Consider the following 22390-nt stretch of genomic DNA (forward strand, 5'->3'; position numbering starts at 1 on the left):
ATGGATCAAGATCAAATGAAGGAATGGATCAAGATCAAATGAAGGAATGGATCAAGATCAAATGAAGGAATGGGTCAAGATCAAATGAAGGAATGGATCAAGATCAAATGAAGGAATGGATCAAGATCAAATGAAGGAATGGGTCAAGATCAAATGAAGGAATGGATCAAGATCAAATGAAGGAATGGATCAAGATCAAATGAAGGAATGGATCAAGATCAAATTAAGGAATGGATCCAAGCAGGCTCCAGACTTTGCACACTCCCCACATGTCACAGGCTGCCTCTGAATCACCTTCCAACACTTTGGACAGACCAAGGTCCACATTTTCTCATATAAAGTCCTATTCTCCTGTCCATGAGTAGTTCTGTGGGTGTTTCTGCAGCATCCCCCTGGCATCAGCAATGCTTTTAAGTGCACACAATTCTCCACTGCACTGGCTTCCAATGTCCCTGTCTGAAGGGCAAAATAAATACAGAATCACTCGTGTTCTTGCCCTGACCCCCAGATTACTCACAAAGCCATCCCATGCATCCACCTGCACGGCCAGGGTGTCTCTGCTCACCCTGACATGTCCTACCTCACCAGAGAACCTGGCCCATGGAGGGTTCTGGACTTCACAGCTCTGGGGGTGAAGCTCTCCCTGTCTGCCCACCTGCCCCAAACCTCCCTCAACCCCACACCGTGCCCCCAAAATCCATCCCAGCACCTTCAAATCTGTCTCTGGTCAATAACTCCATTTCAGGGACACATTTCTGGGAAGTTGAAGATGAAACAGGGTATGGAAGGGGGTGAAGAATCCAACCCTTACATTGAAAGCAATATTGTGTATTTGTTATACATTTAAAGCCTCCCTGCCAGGAGGAGCCATGGAGAACACACAGGTGGGAAGGTGCTGCCCTTCCCGTGGGCCACCTGCAGGGAACATCTCAGATGCAGATCTTGGAATAGAGGTTGGAGTGGCCCAGGTGTCACACCCAGCAGCCCAGCCTGGTTTTCCACCCTTCTCCAGGAGTGGGATACTTTCCATGAATAATGGAAAGGAATAATTTCCATGGATACCCCCACCCCACACACACAGACACACACAGGGCCTCCTCAGCCCTGCAGAGCCCACACAGCTCCAGAAAGGGCTGGACCAGAGTCCTCTCACTAATTTCTGTCAGAGTAAGAGGGGCCAGCTGCTCAGGCTGGGCTAAATTCAATCCCCCCACACTCAGGCACACTCTGAGCACCCCTCTGGCTGCAGCAGCCCAGGAGCAGCTCAGCTCCTCACACACACCAGCAGCACACACAGATGGCACCCAGGTCATCACAAGGAGTTGTGCTTTTTATTGATTCCATTGAATGTGCAATTAAACCAGATATTTATTCATCAATATAGTTCTGGACACAGACACGATAAGGTTTACATCATTTACTCTGAAATATAAGTTACTGTGTGCTGCTGTCACCTGGACTGGCAGAGGGAAGGGAGGAACAAAGAAATTCACAAGATCCTACACAAAATGAGAGGGAACCACCACTGGGACTCACAACAGCATCACAACACAACAGCACTGCCAGAGGAGCAGAGTGGAGTGCCTTGAACACCCCAACTGCTGTGAGCACACTGAGGACAACAGGATCCACCTGGGCCTGGAAGGACATGGGGACCCTCCTTCCCTGGAACACCCCCTGCCTGCCACTGCTAGCCCTTACCTGGGTCTGCTCGAGGTTGGGAAGCTACACTGACCAACATCTGCTAAATGGCTTTGATTTCATGCCCCACCACACTGAGGTATGTTCCAGGAACCTTCTGGAAGGAGTGGAACCCAGGGGAGCAGCCTCAGCATCTCCCTGAGGCCACAGGAGCAGGGAAGGAGCGTGGAGCAAGGTTTGATACATTCCTTTGTTTCAGTGCAAAAACATGGCAACACACATTGTGCACCTGCAGAGCTTGGCCTCCTCTCTGTCCCTAAGGAGGAATTTCAACCTTTGGTAACATGGCAGGAAAAAGGGATAAAATGAGGCTGGAGGATACCAAAGCTGCCAACTACAGGAACTCAGAAGAGCTGGAGGCTGGAACCAGCATTGCTAAAACTGCTGTTGGATTAACAGCAAGGTTTGATGCCTTCAATACTGGATTTGGAAATTTCCTCTACTCTGATCAACACTTCCTTGCCCTCTTCCAGTGCCCAGTGCCACCAGCAGGGTCCCACCAGGCCCCAAAATCCCTGGACATAAATAAGGGGGTGCAGCATCCAGGCACTCCTGGAGCTCTGTCTGTGGGCATGGGGCTGGCTCAGAGCTCACTGAGGGCTGGGCTGGCACCACAAAAAGCCTTCACCTGACCAGGATCACACCGAGCAGTGCTTCAGCATCCCTCCACCAGACTGGCAGGTTTCTTGGAAGCCAGGATCTCTTTCCTACTGCAGGAATGCTGGACACAAGTGAGGGTCAGCCCCAAACCTCGCAGGACATTCCCCCTGCTCACCCCAAAACACAGAGACAGAAGCACAGTGCTCCAGGAGACACTTCCACGTGACATCAGGATATGAAAGACAGAGAATAAAGGTACTGTATTGCACTACACATGCAGGTTCCACATGGGGCTCTGGGGACTCAGGGGAGCATTTCACTTTGTCCAGAAGAGTAAAGATCCCAGTGTTTGTTCTCCAGGTTGGTCACTTTTCCAGCTGTTGATCTTGCACTTGGTCCACCTTCAGTCTAGGGTAGGAACTCTTGCAAAAGAAGCCAAATCCATCAGGAAAGCATCATGCACATGTATAAAGCATCAAGCACACACTGGAACCCACTCACATGTAGCCAGGATAGATAGTGGTGTGAGTTTCCCCAGCACAGGTACTGCCCTACATGTATTAGAAAGTCATTCTCTAGGAGATGCCACTGTCCCACTGGGCTCAACTACTCCCTGTGGCACCTATGGGGAAAGAGTAGGACATCCTTCTCTCAGACAGCAGACACAAGAAACCAAAATTCCAGATTTTAGATAAACAGCTGGATTTTAACTCAAGCAGAATCTCTTTTGATTTACTTAAATTAAACGAAGGTAAATTTTGGCCCAGTATCTCATGGATACTTTAAAAGTCAAGGGTAAATTCAAAAAAGCAGAGAATTCAGGCATGCAGCTTCCCAAAGCTTCACGACCTCCCCCTCCCAAATTGCTCTAAGAACTGATCAGATACAGCTCTGACAGTACAGAGGGGCCAACAAGGAGAGCAGATCCACCCCACAGCAGGCTCCCCTCAGAGCAGCTCATTCCTGAGCAGAAAAGAGAATTTAAGCACTTCTTTAAAATAAAAGTACTTACGTTCCTTCTTCTCTCAGAAGAGCCAAGAACTTCTTCACCCGATACTCAGGATCCATCTAAACACCAAACAGATCCCATCAGTGCCAAAAAGGAGAGCACAGAATCAGGAGTGTCCTGAGCTGGGCAGGACCCACAAGCCCTGCACAGACACCCCAACAATGCCACCCTGGGCACCCCTGAGAGCTCCACAGACCCAAGGCCATGGACTGAGCTCTGCTCCAACAGCCCAAGGAGCCCGGGGGCACATGCCCCTGTGTGCCCGTGGCCAGCCCCAGCTGGAGCCAGCAGGTGACAGTGGCATCAGGAGAGGACAGTCCTGTCCCTGCTGCTGCAGGGAGATGCAGCCCCACACAGCCCTCAGGCAGCTCAGTGAAGGGAAATGGCAGCTGGGACATCCCCACACACCTGGGGACAGCTGCCTGGAAAGGATTTGTTTGTAGGTACCACACTGAACTGTCTCCTTCTGAAAGGGCTTCTTCAGAGCAGATGCTGAGGTGAAACCTTAGGAAAGTCATCCCAACCAGGAAATAACAAAGGTCCAGCCAGAGAGTTCTGCTAAAACCCAGTATGAGCTGACACAGACAAATCTCTTTTCATCCTTTGAAAATCTGTTCTAAAGCCACCAGCTGGAATTCAAACTTGCCAAGACCAGTGTTCTGTTCCCAAATGGAAGATGCTGCCTCCCACCCCTCTCCACCTGGACACCAAGGGTCCCCAAGGGCCATGGACACTGAGTCCATACCCTGCACTGGCTCCTGGGGAGACACAGCATTCACCTGCACACACAGCTCCTTGTCCAAAAGAATACAGCTGGCAGCTGAAAACAATTGCAACTTGAATATTTGAAAATTTGAAAACTCCAACTTGGTCAAATTGCTTATTAAAAAATGCAGGCACAAACCCCAGAGGCTGATGTGCTGAGGAAGGAGCAGAGGCTGGAGCCAGGGGAGCCCAGGGGCAGCAGGGTCAGGACTCCTGGACACAGCCTCTGGTGCTCTGGGAAATGGGAAATGCTGCTGCCAAACTGGGGGGAAGATTCTCTGGGGCCTGACCCTGTGACAGAGCTCAGAGGGGTGACAAGAACATGGATGGTGCAGCATCCCAGGACATCCAGGACCCTCCAGAAACAAAGGAACTGAAGGGAGGGTGTTAATCTCCAGGGCAGAGAAGAAGATCCTCCACCAAGATGAGATGAGCCCCCCTGAAAACCTGCCATGAACCCCAAACCCTCAGCACATCCAGGTGCAGGGTTTGGTGTAAAATAAAGCAAGCAATATTCTATGGTGCTCTTTCAAAGCTCCTATGAAAGTTAAGATACACAAAAGACAAGCAGCTGAGCTTAAGTTTTATTTCTGCTGATTAAGCTTTATTTATGCTAAACAGAAGTTACCAAATCAGGAAAGCCTGGAGGTGCCAGAAGGGGCTTTTGGGAACACTGCCTGACTCACCCAGGCTCAGAGGAGACCTTGGCTTTGGGAGTGCTGCCAGCAAGGTCCAGGAGCAACAGCACAGGCAGGGAGAGGAAGCAGGAGGAACCAGCCCCCAGGCATGGAGAGAGCAGCCAGCAGCAGCCAGGGCAGGCTGAAGCCAAGGTGGGACCCAAGAGCAGCAGAGATGGCCCTGTCCTGCAGCCAAGGCCACTGCACACACTTGGGGATTCACCCTGAGTGGAGCCAAGGATCAAAGGCACAGAATCATTCCAGGATACTCAGTGTACACAGCCCAGAACAGCAACAACAGAGTTTGGGGGAAATTAGGCTGCCAGAAATTGTGGGGTTACACAGCTCATAAACAAGGTGACAATTCACCCAGGGCACCAGGGCAGTTCAGGTACCCCAAGCAAGGATTTTGATATTGAGGGTCTGGTTCTCTGTGACTTCAGTGTGAAACACACTGGAAGTTATTTGACCAGCTCAGGAAACCCTGCAGGGAGCTGAGAGGGGTCACTGCTTTAACCAAAGCCACCATGAGATTCAGAGGAAACACAATGTGCACATTTTTTACAAAGAATTCAGTCACCTGGCATCTAATCAGCTGAGTTCTGAGAAATTTCATCCATCACTTGGAATTCTTAAGTGATTTCAGGCTGCAATCTCCTTCTGAAAAGCTGTGGTGCAGCTCAGTGAAAACAAGATGCAGTGCTGGATTTGTTACCTAGTGCAATTGTGCTTTCCTGTCAGGGCCTGGCAGATCCCAGCTCCCTGAGGGTTCCAGTGCTCAGATCCCAGCTCTGCTCCCTGTGAGCCTGCACTGCTCTCCTGTATTTATAGCAGTTCAGCAGATGGAGTCATGGAAACACCTCAGACCTTTTGGAACAGAGCTGGTTCATATTTAGCTGCCATATGCTGCTACCTCTGCTGTTACACAACCACCTGAAGCCAGGGCCAGAGCAGGAACCTCCCTGCTGCCAACCCTCCTTGGGCAGCAAAGGGACACCCCCAGTGGCTCTGGGGACAGGGGCAGCACTTCATGTGTGTGAGAAAGGGCACATGTTGTGGTGTTGTGAGGGTGCCCAGGATGAGATGAGAGATGAGAATTGACTCCAAGTTCTCAGAAGGCTTATATTATATTATATTATATTATATTATATTATATTATATTATATTATATTATATTATATTATATTATATTATATTATATTATATTATATTATATTATAGCATAGCATAGCATAGCATAGCATAGCATAGCATAGCATATTATAGCATATTATTATAGTATAGTATATTATTATACTATATTCTATTCTATTCTAATATAGTATATTATATCATAGTATATTATATCATATCATATCTATTCTAAAGAAAGGGAAAGGAGACATCAGAAGGTTACACAAGAATGAATAATAAAAACCTGTGACAGACTCAGAGTCCGACCCAGCTGGCTGTGATTGGTCATTGATTAAAAACAATTCACATGCTGGATAAACAATTCTCCAAATCACATTCCAGAGGAGCAAAATATGGAAAAGCTGAAGCTTCCCAGCTTCTCAGGAGAAGAAATCCTGGGGAAGGGATTTTTGATGAAATATCACAGTGCCAGGCACAGTCCCAGCTCTGCCTGGTCCTGCACTCACCTACACAGCAATGGTCTGCTGGAAAAAATTACCAGCCCAGAGCAGCCTGCCTGTACAGCCTCAGGCAGAGTGAGGACTCTGTGTCCAGTGTCACTGCTCACAGGATCATGGAACATCCTCAGTGGGAAAGGACCCACAGGGATCATCCAGTCCAGCCCCTGGAATTGCCCAGACAGCCCAACAATCCCACTCTGGGCATCCCTGGGAGTGGTGTCCAAGCTCTCCTGCAGCTCTGGCAGCCTCAGGGCTGGGACCATTCCCTGGGGAGCCTGGGCAGTGCCAGCACCCTCTGGGGGAGAACCTTTCCTGATATCCAACCTTACCCTCTCCATGCCCAGCCCCAGCCATTCCCTGGCTCCTGTCCCTGTCCCAGAGCAGAGATTGGAGCTGCAGCCCCACTGAGCTCTGCCCTCAGTCCCCTCTGCTCCAGCTGAACAAGTCACCTCAGCTGCTCCTCCTGTGGCTTCCCCTCCACACCCTGCCCCATCCTCAGCCCTAATTCCTTTCTATCCCTATGACATTGTGGTGCCCAGAACTGCCCCCAGGAACGGGGGACAGGGCTGGGTCAGCACTGCCACCTCAGAACTCAGAGCTGCCCATGACTTACAGAACCTCCACCTTCAGCTCTGAAAACAACCAGCACTTCAGGAGCCAGCAGCACAAGAGCACATCCTGTGTCAGAAGAAGGGAGCCATTGTCAGGGCTCAGGGAGCACAGCAGAGCCCAGCAGCCCCTGAAGGGCAGCACCCCTTAAATCCATTTAATACATGTGAGCAATGACTTACTGACTTGCCTCTAGGTATGGAATTAAAAGCCAAGGAAGAAGAGGAAAAAGTAATCTAGATAAATGACTTTATTCCCTGAGGTGACATGCAGTCAGAGCATATCCTCAGAGCCGAGCAAGTTTTAACAGAATTGTGAGGAGTGAACAGAGGGGTGCAGGACTCTGAGCTCTGAGCTACAAGTCTCTTCACTTCTGCCCTGCCTCTGCGAGGGAGATCTGAGAACAGCTCACTCAGCTGCACTAAATCCATTTGATGGGAGCAGAGGGGGGGCTGGGGGAGCACTGGGATGTCAGGGGAGGATTAGGGCTGCACCCTCAGCCCGTGTCAGCATGAGCATCAGCTTGCTGGCTGGCTCCAGGCATGGGTGCTGCTGCGGGGGAGGGCTCTGCAATTATTTTCTTTAAAGTGCTGAAAGTGGTAAATAAAGAGAAGAGCAGCTGAACAGCCTGACAGATTTATCTTCTTCAGGGAAAGAGCACATACACCTGCACAGGCACCTTCTTCTTTAAAAAAAACCAAAAAAACTTGAGGTGATTGCTATCTGCAATCTTAACATGCTGGGTGGAGAAAAGAAATTCCATGAAAGGTGAGTTAATCCAACCCCTCCCATATCCAGATGCTCTGAAGTGCAGCTCTGAACAGCCCATGGGCACGAGGGGGGGATTTAAAGATCTCTGTGGACCAAGATATGGCGATTTCTTTGTTCCGAACATTTCCCCTCACTGCAACTCTTTTCCCAATGAAAGCAACGCAAAGGCTGCCACCAACACCAGGGCTCTGCAGAGAAGGGAACCTCCAGGAGTGCTCTAGGAGCCCAGTCCTTCCTCCCCAGAACCATTCCTACCTGTAAGGACATTTCTATCAGCATCAGCAGCTTCTTGATCCCGATCCACACCGGCTTCCCTTTGACGTTCTGAGCAATCGTGCTGCGCTCCTTGTCTTTGAAGTTACCCAGGAGCTGGGGGAAAATCATTTTAAAAAATCAAAAACAGGAGACTGAGAGCAGGAATAATGGCACCTATCTTGGGACAAAGGGAATGGGAAGCTAGAAGCATTTACTAGCTGAAAGGGAAAATTTGTTGCAGTGTATCTTAGACAACGCAAAATACACCCAAAAAAATTCTTTCATTCCCTCATGGCTTTTTCCATAATATCCCTTACCCAACAGTTAGTGCTGTGCTTTTATGGTGCACTCCAGGTCTTCTCTAGATCAGGGTCTGGAGCTGGAGGGTCTTGACCTCCAGGTCAAGGAAACAATGGTTCAAGCCACAGGGAGTTTCCACACCTGTTGCAGGAGTGTCTCAGGCTCCTGTGTCTCTCAGGCTTCGGTGACACCACCACTGGGACAAGTTTGCCAATGGCACCAAAGATTTGCCTGTTCAGTTTATTTTAACAGCCTTCAGTAGTCACTACAACTCCCACTAGGGCACAGAATAAGGGGGCACTGAAGGCAGGAATTTATAAAGAACTTCTAATTCCTCAGCACCAAACACCTTCAGTTGATGCTGTTTAAATTCACCACAGCACCCTCTGGGCACATTCAGTTTAAGTGTCCCAATTATACTCATTACCCACTTCCCTGCCCTTGGAATGTTTCAATCCAGACCACAAACCCTTCCCCAGACCTACTGTTCTCTAATTTTGCCTTAATTTAATTCATTAAAAAGCAAATTGAAAAGCCTCAAACCTGCTCTGTTATGACAAGCGGGATGGTGTTACCAGACACAGCTACTGCCAAATCCCTCAAGTTTGGAGTCTTTTGTCATCCTTGACCTTTTCCTCACCTCTAAAGCCTCCATGAGCTGCTCCCCTGTGGCAATGTTGGGCACGTGGATGGTGGTGCTGAAGGCATTCAGCATCTCCATCTCCTGCAGGACGTCCTTGCGGCTCGTGGTGCCGATGATCAGCAGCTTGCGGCCCTGTCCAGGCAAGGCAGCCACAGTCAGGAAAGGAAAACCTGGAGAGAACCAGCCTGGGGAAGGTTCAGCTAACTACAGATGATAAATGGCCATTTAAAAACCCACTTCAAACAAAATTAATGGGATTAAATCTGTCAGTAATTGAAGTCGCCAAGAGCAGCCACAGGAGACAGGATCAGCTCTCGGAGCAATGCCACCAACAGGGTCCAAGAATTGTGGTGCACAAAGCCCCACCACACTCACAGCTCCCTCTGAACCCAGCATTATAAATAGCTGGATCCTCATTAAATTTAAAAGCCTGAGCAAACTCCCACTCCCAAAAGCTGAATTACAAATGACTTCTCAGGGGAACGGCCTGTCTTTAGGAATCCGTGGGTACAGTGAATTCCCTGCTCCTGCACAGGCAGCTCCAGTGGATTTCCAGCTCAGGCTTTTGAGCAGAGGCTGCTGTGAGTCCCTGAGTTCCCCCTGCAGCTGTCCAGGACAGTCCCATTCCAGCAGGCTCCAATTCCCAATGCAGAGTGCACAGAGTCAGCCCAGGCAATAACAGGGTTTATGAATAACAGAGCCAGTGGTGGAAAACATCAGCTGCAAATGCAAATCCACTGCTGTTTGTTCACCTTGCAGAGCCCTCCCCACTGCCATGTGAATTCCCCTGTGCAGGGTGTGGACACTGATCAGTGCTGGCTGAGAGCAGGAGCTGCTGGGACTGTCAGGCAGGATCATCAGTCCCTTTTCTGTCCAGGGCTGGGAGGGGCCTGGCTGGCCAAGGACCCCCCCCCCTCTTTTGCTGTCCAAAGTTTGGCTGAGGCTCCAGGAGTGAAGGGAATGTCCAGTGCCCACCTAGAGGGTGCTGCCCTGGGCACTGCCCAGGCTCCCCAAACAGCTTCACTGCTACACAGCTGAGGTACCAGGGCACAGAGGAAGGCAAGGACAGGCTCCTGACCAGGACTGAGACCTCCAAAACCCAGAACAACTCCTCCTGCAAGTGCTGGAACACCCAGACCCCTCTGCTTCACTAGTGGTTCTCCTAAAAACCTGTTCATTACTGTAAGGAATTCTCAAAATCCTGAACAGCTTGGGCAAGGGGCTGTGTTAATAACAGTCTCCCATGAACTATGAGCATTTAAGAGGGAAAAAACTGCTCAGCTTCACCCAGGCAATGTCTGTTCCCCAAATATAGCTCCCAGCATGTGTACAGTGCCTGGCACACTGATCAGGCATCAATCAAGGGATAACTACCTCAGAGAGGCTGCCTGAGGGATGCTGCCCTCATACATTAATGAAGTCTGTGCCTGATTCCAATAAAAATGGAATTTAGCTTGGAGTTTCACCAGGAAAGGACATAGGCAGCACAGGAATGCCACAGTGAGGGGAGTTTCACCTGCTGGCACTTCAGGTGTCCATGACTGATGTCACTCTCAGCCTTTCCCTGCCAGCTGCTGGAGCCCAGATGACACATTCCTCCTCCCAGGAAAGCTCTGCACTCATCCAGCAAACTTTCCCTAAAGGACCAGGTCAGTGGTGGCCAGCCTGGGCAGTGCCACCCTGAGTGAGCTGGAACAAAGGCAGCAGGGCAGTGGGAGGTGGCTGCACACACAGAAAGGGCTCTGAGGCCCTGTGACACTGAGGGAACCACTGGCACTGCTCCCTGTGGGGATTCTGTGGGAACAGCAGCTCAGTCTCACTCTGTGTGTGACCCCTGGGCCAGATTTAGAACAGGAAAAGAGCAAACAGGATCACCATTCTGCCTTGTGAATCCAGGAGTTCCTTCCTGCTCCAAACACAACCTCAAATCCATCATTTCTGAGCTGGGGGTGTTCCCCTGGAGAAGGGAAGGGCCTGGGGACACATCAGAGAACCTTCCAGAGCCTAAAGGGGCTCCAGGAGAGCTGGGGAGGAACTGGGGACAAGAGGGAATGGCTCCCACTGCCAGAGGGCAGGGCTGGATGGGATATGGGGCAGGAATTGTTCCCTGGCAGGGTGGGCAGGCCCTGGCACAGGGTGCCCAGAGCAGCTGGGGCTGCCCCTGCATCCCTGGCAGTGCCCAAGGCCAGGCTGGACACTGGGGCTGGAGCAGCCTGGGACAGTGGGGGTGGCACTGGGTGGGCTTTGAGGTCCCTTCCCACCCACACTATTCCACATTTTTGTGATTCTATTTAGTTGGAAAAGTCATAGAAAGGTCAGAAATAGGGAATAACGTCCCTAAGTAGATCCTTGGCAAAACCAGAGAGGTTTATAAAATCATAGGTGGTGTAGAGGGGATGAGGGAGGGACTGCTGCTCATCATTACATAAACCAGGGAGCACAAGAAGGAATTCTCAGCCATCAGATAAACTGAACTAAAGGGTGTTTGCTCTCACCAACAGCTCAGCTGGACTCAGGCACGCACAGTGCTAAGAATGGAAAGGCTTAACAAGGTTGAAAAGCACCAGGATGAGTTTCCAGAGGGCAGATCCATCAGCAATTTTTAGATATCTCTGTTAAAATCTATTCCCAGGTCCCTGAACCACTGACGTGGTTGGGAGCTCCTCAGAACAGATGGCTACTCCTCAAAAGTGCTTCAAATTTTTAACAGCTCCACCCAAAAGATCCTGATTTTTCCCTGCTCTCCTCAGAAGAAGCCATGCCTTCAACTCCCTGCTTTGAACCTGACCCCTGGAAAGCAGCCACAGTGCCCTGACAGGGCAGGAGTCCCTCGAGCTCCTCCAACTTTTCAGGCTTCACAAACAAGTGAGAAGCCCCAGGGCAGCACTGCTTGCCCCAGGAATGATGGAGCAGCAGGAAAAGCCAGCAAAGTGAAAAAGCTGCCCTCAGCCAGCTCCTCTGCACTCATTTCCTGGGATTTGCTCTTGTTCCAGGATCCCAGCATGGCTCAGGCTGGAAGGGGCCCTGGTGCCACTCCCTGCTCCTGCAGGCTCATCCCAGAGCACACAGCACAGGGCTCAGGTACTGATCATGCAGTCCTATTTCCAGAAAAATTCACTTTTTTCATCCTTCATTTCCCACAGCAGCCATGGTGAAGGCAATGTGCCACGTGTTCAGCCCACAGAAAATCAGGATTCAAGCCAAACTTCCAAAAATCAGGCAGAACATGGCAGGACATTACCAAGGAAGGAGGAACAGCTTGAGATCATTTGGTGTCAGATTCACAAGCAGGGCAGCTCCAGCCCAGCTCTGCCATCACCAGAGGTCACACACAGGCACAGCCTTGGGCCTGCATTCATCCTGCCCATTTTTAGGCAAAGTGCCCCAATTTGGAGCCCAAGGTCCCTCTGTGCTGCCAGGGGGACAGAGCAGGGTGTGTGTCCTGCCCTTCTGCCTTCCAGAAGAGGATGAGCCCTGAGCTGAGCCCTCTGCTGCAGGGTGTACCTGACTGAAGGATGCTCTCATGCACACAAGAAGCCTCTTGAACCAACTAAATTTTCCAGGATGGATTCCCCTTCCCCAGCAGCCATTCCCAGCAGGCAGCACATCCCTGCCAGGGGGAACCAGACCACGACACAGTTACAGATCCTGCTATGAGCAGCTGCAGCCTCAACACTCAGTGGAGCCCCAGGTACAGAATTTCAGCAAATCCAGCCAGCCCCAGGCCAGGGGAGCCTGAGCTCTGCTGGAACCAGGCCCTGGTGACACTGGGGTGCCTCTGTCACCCCCCAGCTGCTCACTGTGCCCTTGCACATCTTTATCCTTGTGTTTGGGGTCTTGGGAATGCCTCACATGCAAAGGGGGAAACACAATTCCCCAGGTTTGTGCACATAAATGTAACATCACTGGTGACTGGAATTGCTTCCAATTCACACAGAGTGATGTGGGATGAGGAATGCATCTGGGATTACATCAAACAAGGAGATTATTCCCCTGGAACATTCAAAGCTTCCCAGTGAGAAAAGGGGCTGGGGAGCAGAGGAAGGGCAGCTCCAGAGGAGGGTCCCCCTTCAAGAAGAAGGGCTGGGGGCTCTGGGAGTGATGGAAGGACATCCCCAGGCATGAATTTGACCTTGAAAGCGGGGCTGGGGGCTCAGGAGCCCTGGAAGGGCAGGCCCAGGAGTGGTGTCACTTGGAGGGAAGGGGCTGGGGGCTCAGGGAGTGACGGAAGGGCATCCCCAGGATTGGTGTCCCTTGGAGGGAAGGGGCTGGGGGCTCAGGGAGTGAGGGAAGGGCAGCCCCAGGATTGGTGTCCCTTGGAGGGAAGGGGCTGGGGGCTCAGGGAGTGAGGGAAGGGCAGCCCCAGGAGTGGTGTCCCCTGGAGAGAAGGGGCTGGGGGCTCAGGGAGTGAGGGAAGGGCAGCCCCAAGGGCAGCCCCAGCAGTGGTGTCCCTTGGAGGGCACCTTGCCCAGGCAGACATCCCCTGAGCCTGCCCAGCCCGCTCTGGCTCGCTGGGGATGCTGAGGTCCCTCCCTCCCTCCCTGCCAGGCCGATTGTTGGAAGCAGCAGGGAGGCACATGTGAACCTGGCTGGGGCTGGGGAGAGCCTCCAGGCCCGTGTGACTCTGCATGTAGATGAAGCAGCCCCGGCTTTGGGAGCTGCTGCTGCTCAGTTCTCAGGGAAGGCTTTTTCTCCTGCTTGGCTCCCTGCTGAGACAGCCCTTTTCAGCCTTTCCATCCCCCAGTCCCTGCTCCTGCACAACACAGGCAAACTTGATTGAATTAAAAACCCAAGAGAACATGGTTTATTTTCTTCTCTTCAAGGCATTTCAGAAAAGATTTTTAATTGGTTTAAAAAAAGATGCTGAACAAAATGCAATGGTTTTCAGCCCTCTTGAAGCAGCAGTAACAGATAGCACTATTTAACACTGCTGAGTGGAACCACAAGCAGGAGCTGTGACTGGCAATTTAAAGCAAGCTGAGAGAGGTTTCCAGTTTATTTAAAGTCTAAAGTGTTTACCCTCAAAAGAAAACCAGAACCTTCAAGTGTTTGCCCTTCCCACACCACGTTCCAATAATCCAGCCTGGGAGGAAGAGTGGAGCCTGGGAGGCAGCTTCAATTCAACAGACACGCACCTCGATGCATAATTAATAACATTTCATCCCAGAAATGCTTCTCTTCCACACAGAGCCTGCAGTGATTGCAGGGAGCTGCTTGCACATCAAGAATATCCCTGCAAGTGACGTGACACCCCAGTGAATTCATAATCTGGGCCACAGCAGTGGGAGCAGCCGTGGTGCCAGGACAAGGGGGAACAGCTTCTCCCTGCAGAGGGCAGGGATAGATGGATACTGGAAGGAAATTCAGGGCGGGGAGGGCCTGGAATGGAACTCCCAAAGAAGCCCTGGATCCCTGGAAGTGCAGGGGGTGGAATGAGATGGGCTGTAAGGGCCCTCCCAACCCAAAGATTCTTGGAAATCAGCTCAGTATTTCAGGTGCCCCCATGAGTGAAACACTGAAGCAAAGGGAACTGGTATTGTCTCCCCAGCATCCTGCCAACAATTCCTTCATTTTTACAAGGAATGATGCTAAACCATGATCCCAGTCCCACAGAAACTCAAGGTGCTTTGAGCCCATGCAGGTCAGTCCCACTCAGAGCCTGTATCTGCAGCTCAAATTCCATCAAGCCCCTGAGATCAGCCATTCCCTCCAAAGAAACTGCTCCTCAAGGCAACCTGTCACCTCAGAGGGCACTTGGAAGGTGCTGATTATTTCCTACATGGGTTCCTTGAGTTCAAAACCCCCAAAGAGTCTTTGTGTCCAAATCCAGCCCTTTAACAGTAAATGTCACAGCAGAAAATGCCTTTCCTGCACAACTCCATTTCTTACACACAGCTTTGGGTTTTTAAATGCCCAAGATCCCCCCATGCCATGGCTACCCCAGGGAACTCACTACAAACACACCAGGAAGAGCCCAGTCCCCAGAACTGCCAGAGCAGGGCAGCCCAAAGGGCCCAGCTCACCCCATGTCCTGATTCCCACAAACCTGGACACTTTAAAAAGAAAAAAAAAAAACCCACATGATCAATCAACCAGTGACATTTCCTCAGCAAACTCACCCTCTACCCTCCAACAATTTATGACTTAAGTCACCATAATATTGGCTGTCAAGGCAGAGTCTCCCAGCCCCCAGGGCATTTCAAACCCTGCTGAGCACAAATCTCTGCAACAAGTGCAAACTTGGCAAATATCTGTGAGCTGCATCCTGTGTCCTGCTCTGGGGAGCCCCAGGTGCCACCCAAAGGGCAGGAAAAGCCAGCAAAGTGAAAAAGCTGCCCTCAGCCAGCTCCTCTGCACTCATTTCCTGGGATTTGCTCTTGCTCCAGGATCCCAGCATGGCTCAGGCTGGAAGGGGCCCTGGTGCCACTCCCTGCTCCTGCAGGCTCATCCCAGAGCACACAGCACAGGGCTCAGGTACTGAGCATGCACTCCCATTTCCAGAAAAATTCACTTTTTTCATCCTTCATTTCCACAGCAGCCATGGTGAAGGCAATGTGCCACGTGTTCAGCCCACAGAAAATCAGGATTTGAGCCAAACTTCCAAAAATCAGGCAGAACACGGCAGGACATTACCAAGGAAGGAGGAACAGCTTGAGATCATTTGGTGTCAGATTCACAAGCAGGGCAGCTCCAGCCCAGCTCTGCCATCACCAGAGGTCACACACAGGCACAGCCTTAGGCCTGCATCCATCCTGCCCATTTTTAGGCAAAGTGCCCCAGTTTGGAGCCCAAGGTCCCTCTGTGCTGCCAGGGGGACAGAGCAGGGTGTGTGTCCTGCCCTTCTGCCTTCCAGAAGAGGATGAGCCCTGAGCTGAGCCCTCTGCTGCAGTGTGTACCTGACTGCAGGATGCTCTCATGCAGCAGCACACACTCAGGATGCAATGGACAAATGGACAATTCAACACTTTAAGCTCCTTTGACAGCTGAACCAAATCAAGCTCTGTTTTCCCCACTGATTTCTGGGAACAGCCATGTCCTGGCACTGTGGGCCAGGTCAGTGATTCCAGGAGATGAGGGGACCAGGAATGGCTCTGCTGCTGCACACAGGCAGCTGCTCTGCTCCAAGCATGTGATAAAACTCGGATGCTGTTGTGTTACAGACTTCACATGGCCTAGAAAGCTCGCTGGGAAAATCTTTGTTCTCCCAGGCTGACAGTCACACGGGGAACTCGGGGCCTATGGCATTACAATTTAGTTCAAAGTCCTGGATTTGAAAGGTCTTTTCACCAAACTCTCTAATGAAAACAACACTCACACACAGGCTCCTGTGCCAGGATATTAAACATGACAAAAAACTGACTTCAGCCAGACTGAGCTTCTCTGCTTTTTCCTGACACCAACTTTCAAGGTGTTCCTGTTAGGATGTTATTTATTCATGCAGATCTCTCACACACAGAGCAGAAAGGCAGTGAAGGACAGGAAAATGGCAAACAAGAAAGGAGGCTCAGCCTGCCTGTCTCACCCAGCACGAGCTGCAGAACCCTCAGCACTTGTGATGTTCCTAAATCTCATCAAGCCACCAAGTGCAAACAGGATCAGCACGAGAGGCAAGATCTTAAGCTTCCCTCAGTCATTGTAATTAACACCTGATCATTTCAAGTTAAGAACAAATTAAACCCCTGACAAGCACAATCACAGATTACACAGAAATTGATCTATAAATAGGGAGGGAGCACGTGGCTGAGCCAGGGGTGGGTCTGGCCTGAACAGCTCCTCAGAGGGCACAGCTGGCACAATTCAGCTTTACATGGTGAAGGTTAAACTGCTTTCCTTAGTCAGTATTTTTAGGACTAACTGCAGAAGATACAGCCCCCAGTAATTAGATATTTCAAGCTGAATCCCTTGTGGTTATCCTAGAAATGTCCAAGTGAATGAAGAGCAGCAGGCTGGGATTAAGGTGGCTGGCTCAGACAAAGCAGTAACAGCACTGGCAGCTCTGAGGCAGCCACAGAGCTCCCACTGTCCATTCCTGCAGGAACAGGGACAGGGACAGGGACAGCTCCCACTGCCCCAGCCCTGCCTTACCTGAGGGGGGGCTTTCTTCAGCAGCACCAGAAGGGCTTGCAAGACCAGGTTGGAGAACCGAGGTCCAATTGGGACATAATCTGAAAGGAAAAACTCATTGTAACATCCATGGAGCAGGTGCACATTTAAGCCATTTCCCTTATCAAAATCAGTTCAATGCCCCTGAAGTAAATGGTAACAGATAATTTCCAGCTTGCAGTGTTTCAACATTGCAAATACATCAATATTTCTGCAGCAGCAGCACAGCTCTCCCTCCTCCTGACTCACCTAAAAGTCGTTCAATGTCGTCCACAACAACACAGCTGAGCTGGGACTTGTAGGCATCATCAAAGATCTGAAAAACAGTGAAATATCTCAGGGTTAAACCTCAGCCACAGGACTGGGACAGCCACAGCTGGGCCTGCTGATGTGGGTTCAGCTGAACACAGCAGCACTGAGAGGAACAATCTGAGAATGAAACAGGTGGGTAATGAGAGATCAGGCTCCCTGCAGGCAATAAAACACTGCCATCTCCACAAATTTGGATTATTTATTCATTTGCTCCCCACCCTTGGCAACAAGCAGCTGCCCTGAGGTTCACTGTAAGCCAGGGAGAAACCAGCACCATTCCTCTGTTTTTGGAGCTGGGACAAGACTGTAATGTGACACAGACACACTGAGAACCTGCCCAGCTGTAACACAGCTGTGAAGCTTTGCTCCTCAGGCTGGATATTGAGCACTGTCCAGAACAGCAGCCTGCAGGGAGAAGGGACTGACTCAGGGCTGGATCTCAGCCCCAGCCACCTTCCTGGAGCAGCACAGGGTCCTGCACAGCTCTGGCTGTGAGCAGGAGGCAGCACTGAGGACAGCAGTGGTGCTGCAGCCCTGCCCCAGCAAACCCTGATTCCAGTGAATCCAAAGCTCCTTTTGGAATCCAAATCACAAACTCGACCTCCATCACTTCTCCTAAGGACCTTCCTTCCCTTACAAACTCTACAACCCTGCCCCAATGTGATCAGAGCAACATTCAGCTCACATGCTCCATTCAGTACCATTCATCTGAAGAATAAGTGCTGAGCTGCTCCAGGAAATGAAAATGTTCAACTCATTCCCATTCCCCAGCTGCCCAGGTTGTTAAAGCTCGTGTTTAATTAAAAACCCCACCTCAGAACCGGTCCCAGTCCCACTCAGGCAGGATCTGCTCTCCCCTAGTGCAGCCCTAAGCCCTTCCTGGCTGCCCCTCCACAGGCAGAGCTCCAGCCCTGCTCATCCCAGATCTGTTCTGCTGCCAGGATCTCACACCAGACTTGAAACCTTTCCTGAGACACTCAGTGCCACAAAAACATTGTGACAAGAGTCTGGTGTGACAGAACAGCAGGGAATGGATTCACACTGCCAGAGGACAGGGTGAGGTGGGACACTGGGCAGGAATTGTTCCCTGGGAGGGTGGGCAGGCCCTGGCACAGGGTGCCAGAGCAGCTGGGGCTGCCCCTGGATCCCTGGCAGTGCCCAAGGCCAGGCTGGAGAGGGCTTGGAGCCACCTGGGACAGTGGAAGGCGTCCCTGCCATGGCAGGGGTGGCACTGGATGAGCTTTAAGGTCCCTTCCCAACCCAATCCATTTTACAAATCTGTGATACATTCAATTTTATAAATAAATATATGCAGGATTTCCAGACTGGAAAGGGCAGAAGACACCATCCCAAAGGTAATTCACCTTTCCCTGCAGGAGAGAACCCAGAACTGGGCTGGCACCAGGCACAAGGGATGACACACACATACCTTCTTCATGGCCTGGCACTTGGCTGTTTCAGAAAACCCAATCATCTTATCAGGCGAGCAGATCTTGATGAAGGGGAAGTTGGATTCCTCTGCTATTTTTGCTGCTAAAGCAGTCTTCCCACTGTGGGGAGGGCCTGAAGCAAAGCACAAACAAAGAATAAACAAGGGAGAAAACAGCTCTGACAATGCTCAGTGTGAATGATACCAAGGGTATGTTTAGAATTCCATCCAGAGGCATCTGCAGTGTGAAATGAATGTTTTTTCCTGCTTGCAGAAGGAACACACTGACTCCTGCTGCAACCCAATCCTCCACATGAAGGCAATTAATGGAACTGCCTGAACATATGCAGAATGATTTACCACAACACAAAAGAGGGCATTACACTTTCTGTAGGAGCAGCCATGGCACCAACATATGTGAGTTTGTGTTTTGGATGAATCTCTTGAACTTATGTCCTGTCTCAGTGTCATCTCTTCTGGCACCTTGGCAAACAAGTCAGCAGCAGGGAAACACTGGCAAAGACAATTTGTTATTTGCCTGAATTCACACCAGGATAATTCAGGGACCAAAGACACAGCCAATCCATGCAGCCAACATGAATCAGTTGGGATTCCTAACACAAGGAATTACTCAGGGATAACTCCAAAGCTACAGACTACAAGCAACAGTGATAACACATCTTTTTGTACTTTGGGAAAGGAAGAAGGGAAGAGATAAATAACAAATTCTCCTCCAAAACCTGTAACACAAATACTGGAACCAGTTTCCAATACCTGAAAACTCTCCTTAGGCAGTAACTGGACAGAGGACAGGCAGTCTGGATAGAGGGAATCCTCCTTTAACTGACAGAGACACCCAAATGTGGCTGTTTGAACTCAGCTAATTGCACTGATGAGTTCTCCAGTGACTTCAAAGAGAATTTAGACAACTGACTCAGCTAGAGACATCTCCACTGCAAATCAGCCAAATTCAGATTACTCACTGGGTACATTTGGGCAATTAACTGGGAACATTTTGGTTATTTAGTGGGCACATTTTGGTTATTTAGTGGGAAATTTGGGTTATTCCCTGGGCACATTTTGGTTATTTAGTGGGACATTTGGGTTATTCCCTGGGTACATTTTGGTTCTTCACTGGGTACATTTGGGTTATTCCCTGGGTACATCTGGGTTATTTCGTGGGTACATTTGGGTACTTCACTGGGTACATTTGGGTTATTTAGTGGGTGCATTTGGGTTATTCCCTGGGCACATTCCCTTCTCCCTTGTGCCAACCACAGGATCCCTTTGGCTGAGCGGTTTTAATATCCAAAGCAGTTTCACCCAAGCAAACTGAAAGAGCCCAGTTCCATTTGTCCCCCAAGGTGTTTCCTGCAGGTGCAGGATGTCAGAGGTGAGCAGGAGCAGTCTCCAGAGGTCCCCCCAGGTGTCTCCCCCAGCTGTACCTTCCAGCAGGACGCTGACCAGGGGAGTGCGGTCGCTGTTCTTGGTCTGCTGCACCAGCAGCTCCCCATCATCCAGCACCCTGGTCACTGGGTCCCCCCACTTGATGATGCCATTCATGATGTAGCTGGCATAGTCCTCCTGGTTGGTTCCAAATGCCTGTAGAAGAGAAGGAATACTTCTTTTACCAAAGAATTTTTCATCCCATCAGAAAAACCATGAAGCAATTAAACAAAAATGACCAGGAGCAAGGCTCTGGAAGATGCTGAAGTGAGACAGTCACAGCTCCTGGTGACTCACAGCATTCCAGCTCAGAGGGCTGAACACAGGTGGAGACCAGGCATGTTCAGAATCATCTTTTCATAGGCCCTCACAAGCAGTTCTAGTCAGTGCAAGTTGCCAGTTCTGACTCCACACTGTGTGGAGACAATTCTCAGAAACAAGGCTTAAACCTCCTCCTACAGCCCAGGGTAAAGCTGTCATTCCAGCTCCAAGAACCTGACCCCAGGCGATGGTCAGGTCAGTCCCCATCCCTGCCTCCACCTGTCTGAATTCTCTCTCCCAGAGGACACCCAAAATTCACTGGGATCCTGTGCACTGACATCCTCCCAAATGCCCCCTGCAGATCTCCACTGGTGACCTTTCTCTTTATGCCCCCAGGAACTGAAGTGGCCTAAAAGGGAAAGCTGTGACAAGGAGAAGAAACCCCCAGCTGTTCTTTATCTGTTCTGGGTCTCTTTATGACTCTCTGGGCAGCAACAGGCACACAGAGAGAGCTCAGAGCTCCCCACCTTCACAAGACAGGACATGCCAGCCCACGGGGCACCCCTGCTGGGTGACCCCAAAGGAAGTGTCCCTCCCACCCCTGACTGCCCTGCTGGCTGCTCCTGCAGCCCCACAGTGCCCACTCACTGGTTTGATGTCGTTCTCCAGGGATGCAAAGAAGTCTCCTCTGGTCACTCGCAGGCTCTCTGCCTTCTCCATGTCCACCTCCACTTTGTTGCTGGCCTAGAAAGGCAATAAAGGCCACTGAGGTGCAGCAGCAGCAGCACCCAGCTCCCCCCAGCCTCCCTCCACAGCCCCAGCCCATGGGTCAGTGATAAAAATCCTTCTGTGGGGGCATTTGCTGGGTAGCCCTGGAGCCACATCCCAGCCCCACAGAGCCACTCAGGGCAGCTGTCCCACCCCACTGTGTCACCATGATATTTTCTGAAAAATCCCTTTGCCAGGATTTTTCTCCTGAGAAGCTGAGAAGCCTCAGAAATGTGAACAATAATTATCTGATTGCTTGGAATGTGGTCTGGAGGTTGCTTACAACAGGCACATCTTTGATTGGTTCCATGTGAATTGTTTTTATTTAATGACCAACCCCAGTCCAGCTGTGTCAGGACTCTGGTCAGTCACAAGATTTTGTTATCCATTCCTTTCTAGCCTTCTGCTGTCTCCTTGCTCTTTCTTTAGTATAGTTTTAGTATATCATTTTCATATCATATCATAATAAATCAGCCTTGGAGTCAATTCTCATCTCTCACCTCATCCTGGGGACCCTCACAACCCCACTGGGTGATGCTGAAGTGCAGAGGAGCTCTGTGACCCCATTTCAGAGAAGCCACCCCAGGGCTGGAGCTCTGGCCCACCCCTGCTGCTGCTGTGCTGCAAAGCAGGAGTCAGTGAGGCTCAGACTGGAGCCAGTGTGGGACTGACCTCAGCCCAGTTCAAACTTCCAGAACTAACTGGGATTACACAGGTACCCTTTGGAAATGGGAATAAGACAAATAAACTACATTTAACCCTCAGAGATGTGTCTCAGACACTGCCCTCCATCAGGGACCTGTAAGGACAGAGTGCACCAGAGCAAGGGAAGGAAAAATAACAATAAAAATAATGACATGGTGTTTGTCTAGAGGAGCAGCAAATGCAGCCCTAAAGAGCAACCACAGGACCCCAGCCTGGGCAATCCTCTGTGCCAGACAAACCTGCAGCCAGAGCATGGCTGAAATGAGAGTCTCTTCTCCCAAAAACAGCCACCAAGCACAAACACAGATACCAAATAAACAACTGAGGGGATCCTTAGTACAGGTGATCACTCTTCTACTTTGCAGAGGGAGATGAAGGTACCTGAAACCCTCAATAAATTCC

The 22390-nt window shown here is 50.6% G+C and overlaps 1 protein-coding gene across 3 annotated transcripts in view; it reads right to left on the minus strand.

Annotated features, from left to right (window-relative positions):
- Positions 1 to 1357: 1357 nt before the first annotated feature.
- Positions 1358 to 22390, minus strand: part of NSF (N-ethylmaleimide sensitive factor, vesicle fusing ATPase) — a 77428-nt gene continuing 56395 nt past the window's right edge. Inside the window, exons 13-21 of one of the 3 annotated variants that reach the window (XM_084222280.1) lie at positions 21164 to 21259; positions 20254 to 20410; positions 18809 to 18942; positions 17317 to 17383; positions 17050 to 17129; positions 8962 to 9096; positions 8022 to 8135; positions 3314 to 3369; positions 1358 to 2723 (exon numbers count right to left, since the gene is read on the minus strand). In XM_084222280.1, coding sequence (XP_084078406.1) covers positions 2705 to 2723; positions 3314 to 3369; positions 8022 to 8135; positions 8962 to 9096; positions 17050 to 17129; positions 17317 to 17383; positions 18809 to 18942; positions 20254 to 20410; positions 21164 to 21259 — 858 coding nt within the window. In that variant the 3' untranslated portion in view covers positions 1358 to 2704. Of the gene's footprint in view, positions 2924 to 3313; positions 3370 to 7400; positions 7735 to 8021; positions 8136 to 8961; positions 9097 to 17049; positions 17130 to 17316; positions 17384 to 18808; positions 18943 to 20253; positions 20411 to 21163; positions 21260 to 22390 lie in introns of those variants that run through there. The other 2 variants (XM_084222281.1, XM_084222279.1) reach the window with 2 other exon arrangements.

This window comes from Fringilla coelebs (assembly GCF_963513975.1).
Source record: "Fringilla coelebs genome assembly, chromosome: 27".
NCBI classification, from domain to species: Eukaryota; Metazoa; Chordata; class Aves; order Passeriformes; family Fringillidae; genus Fringilla; species Fringilla coelebs.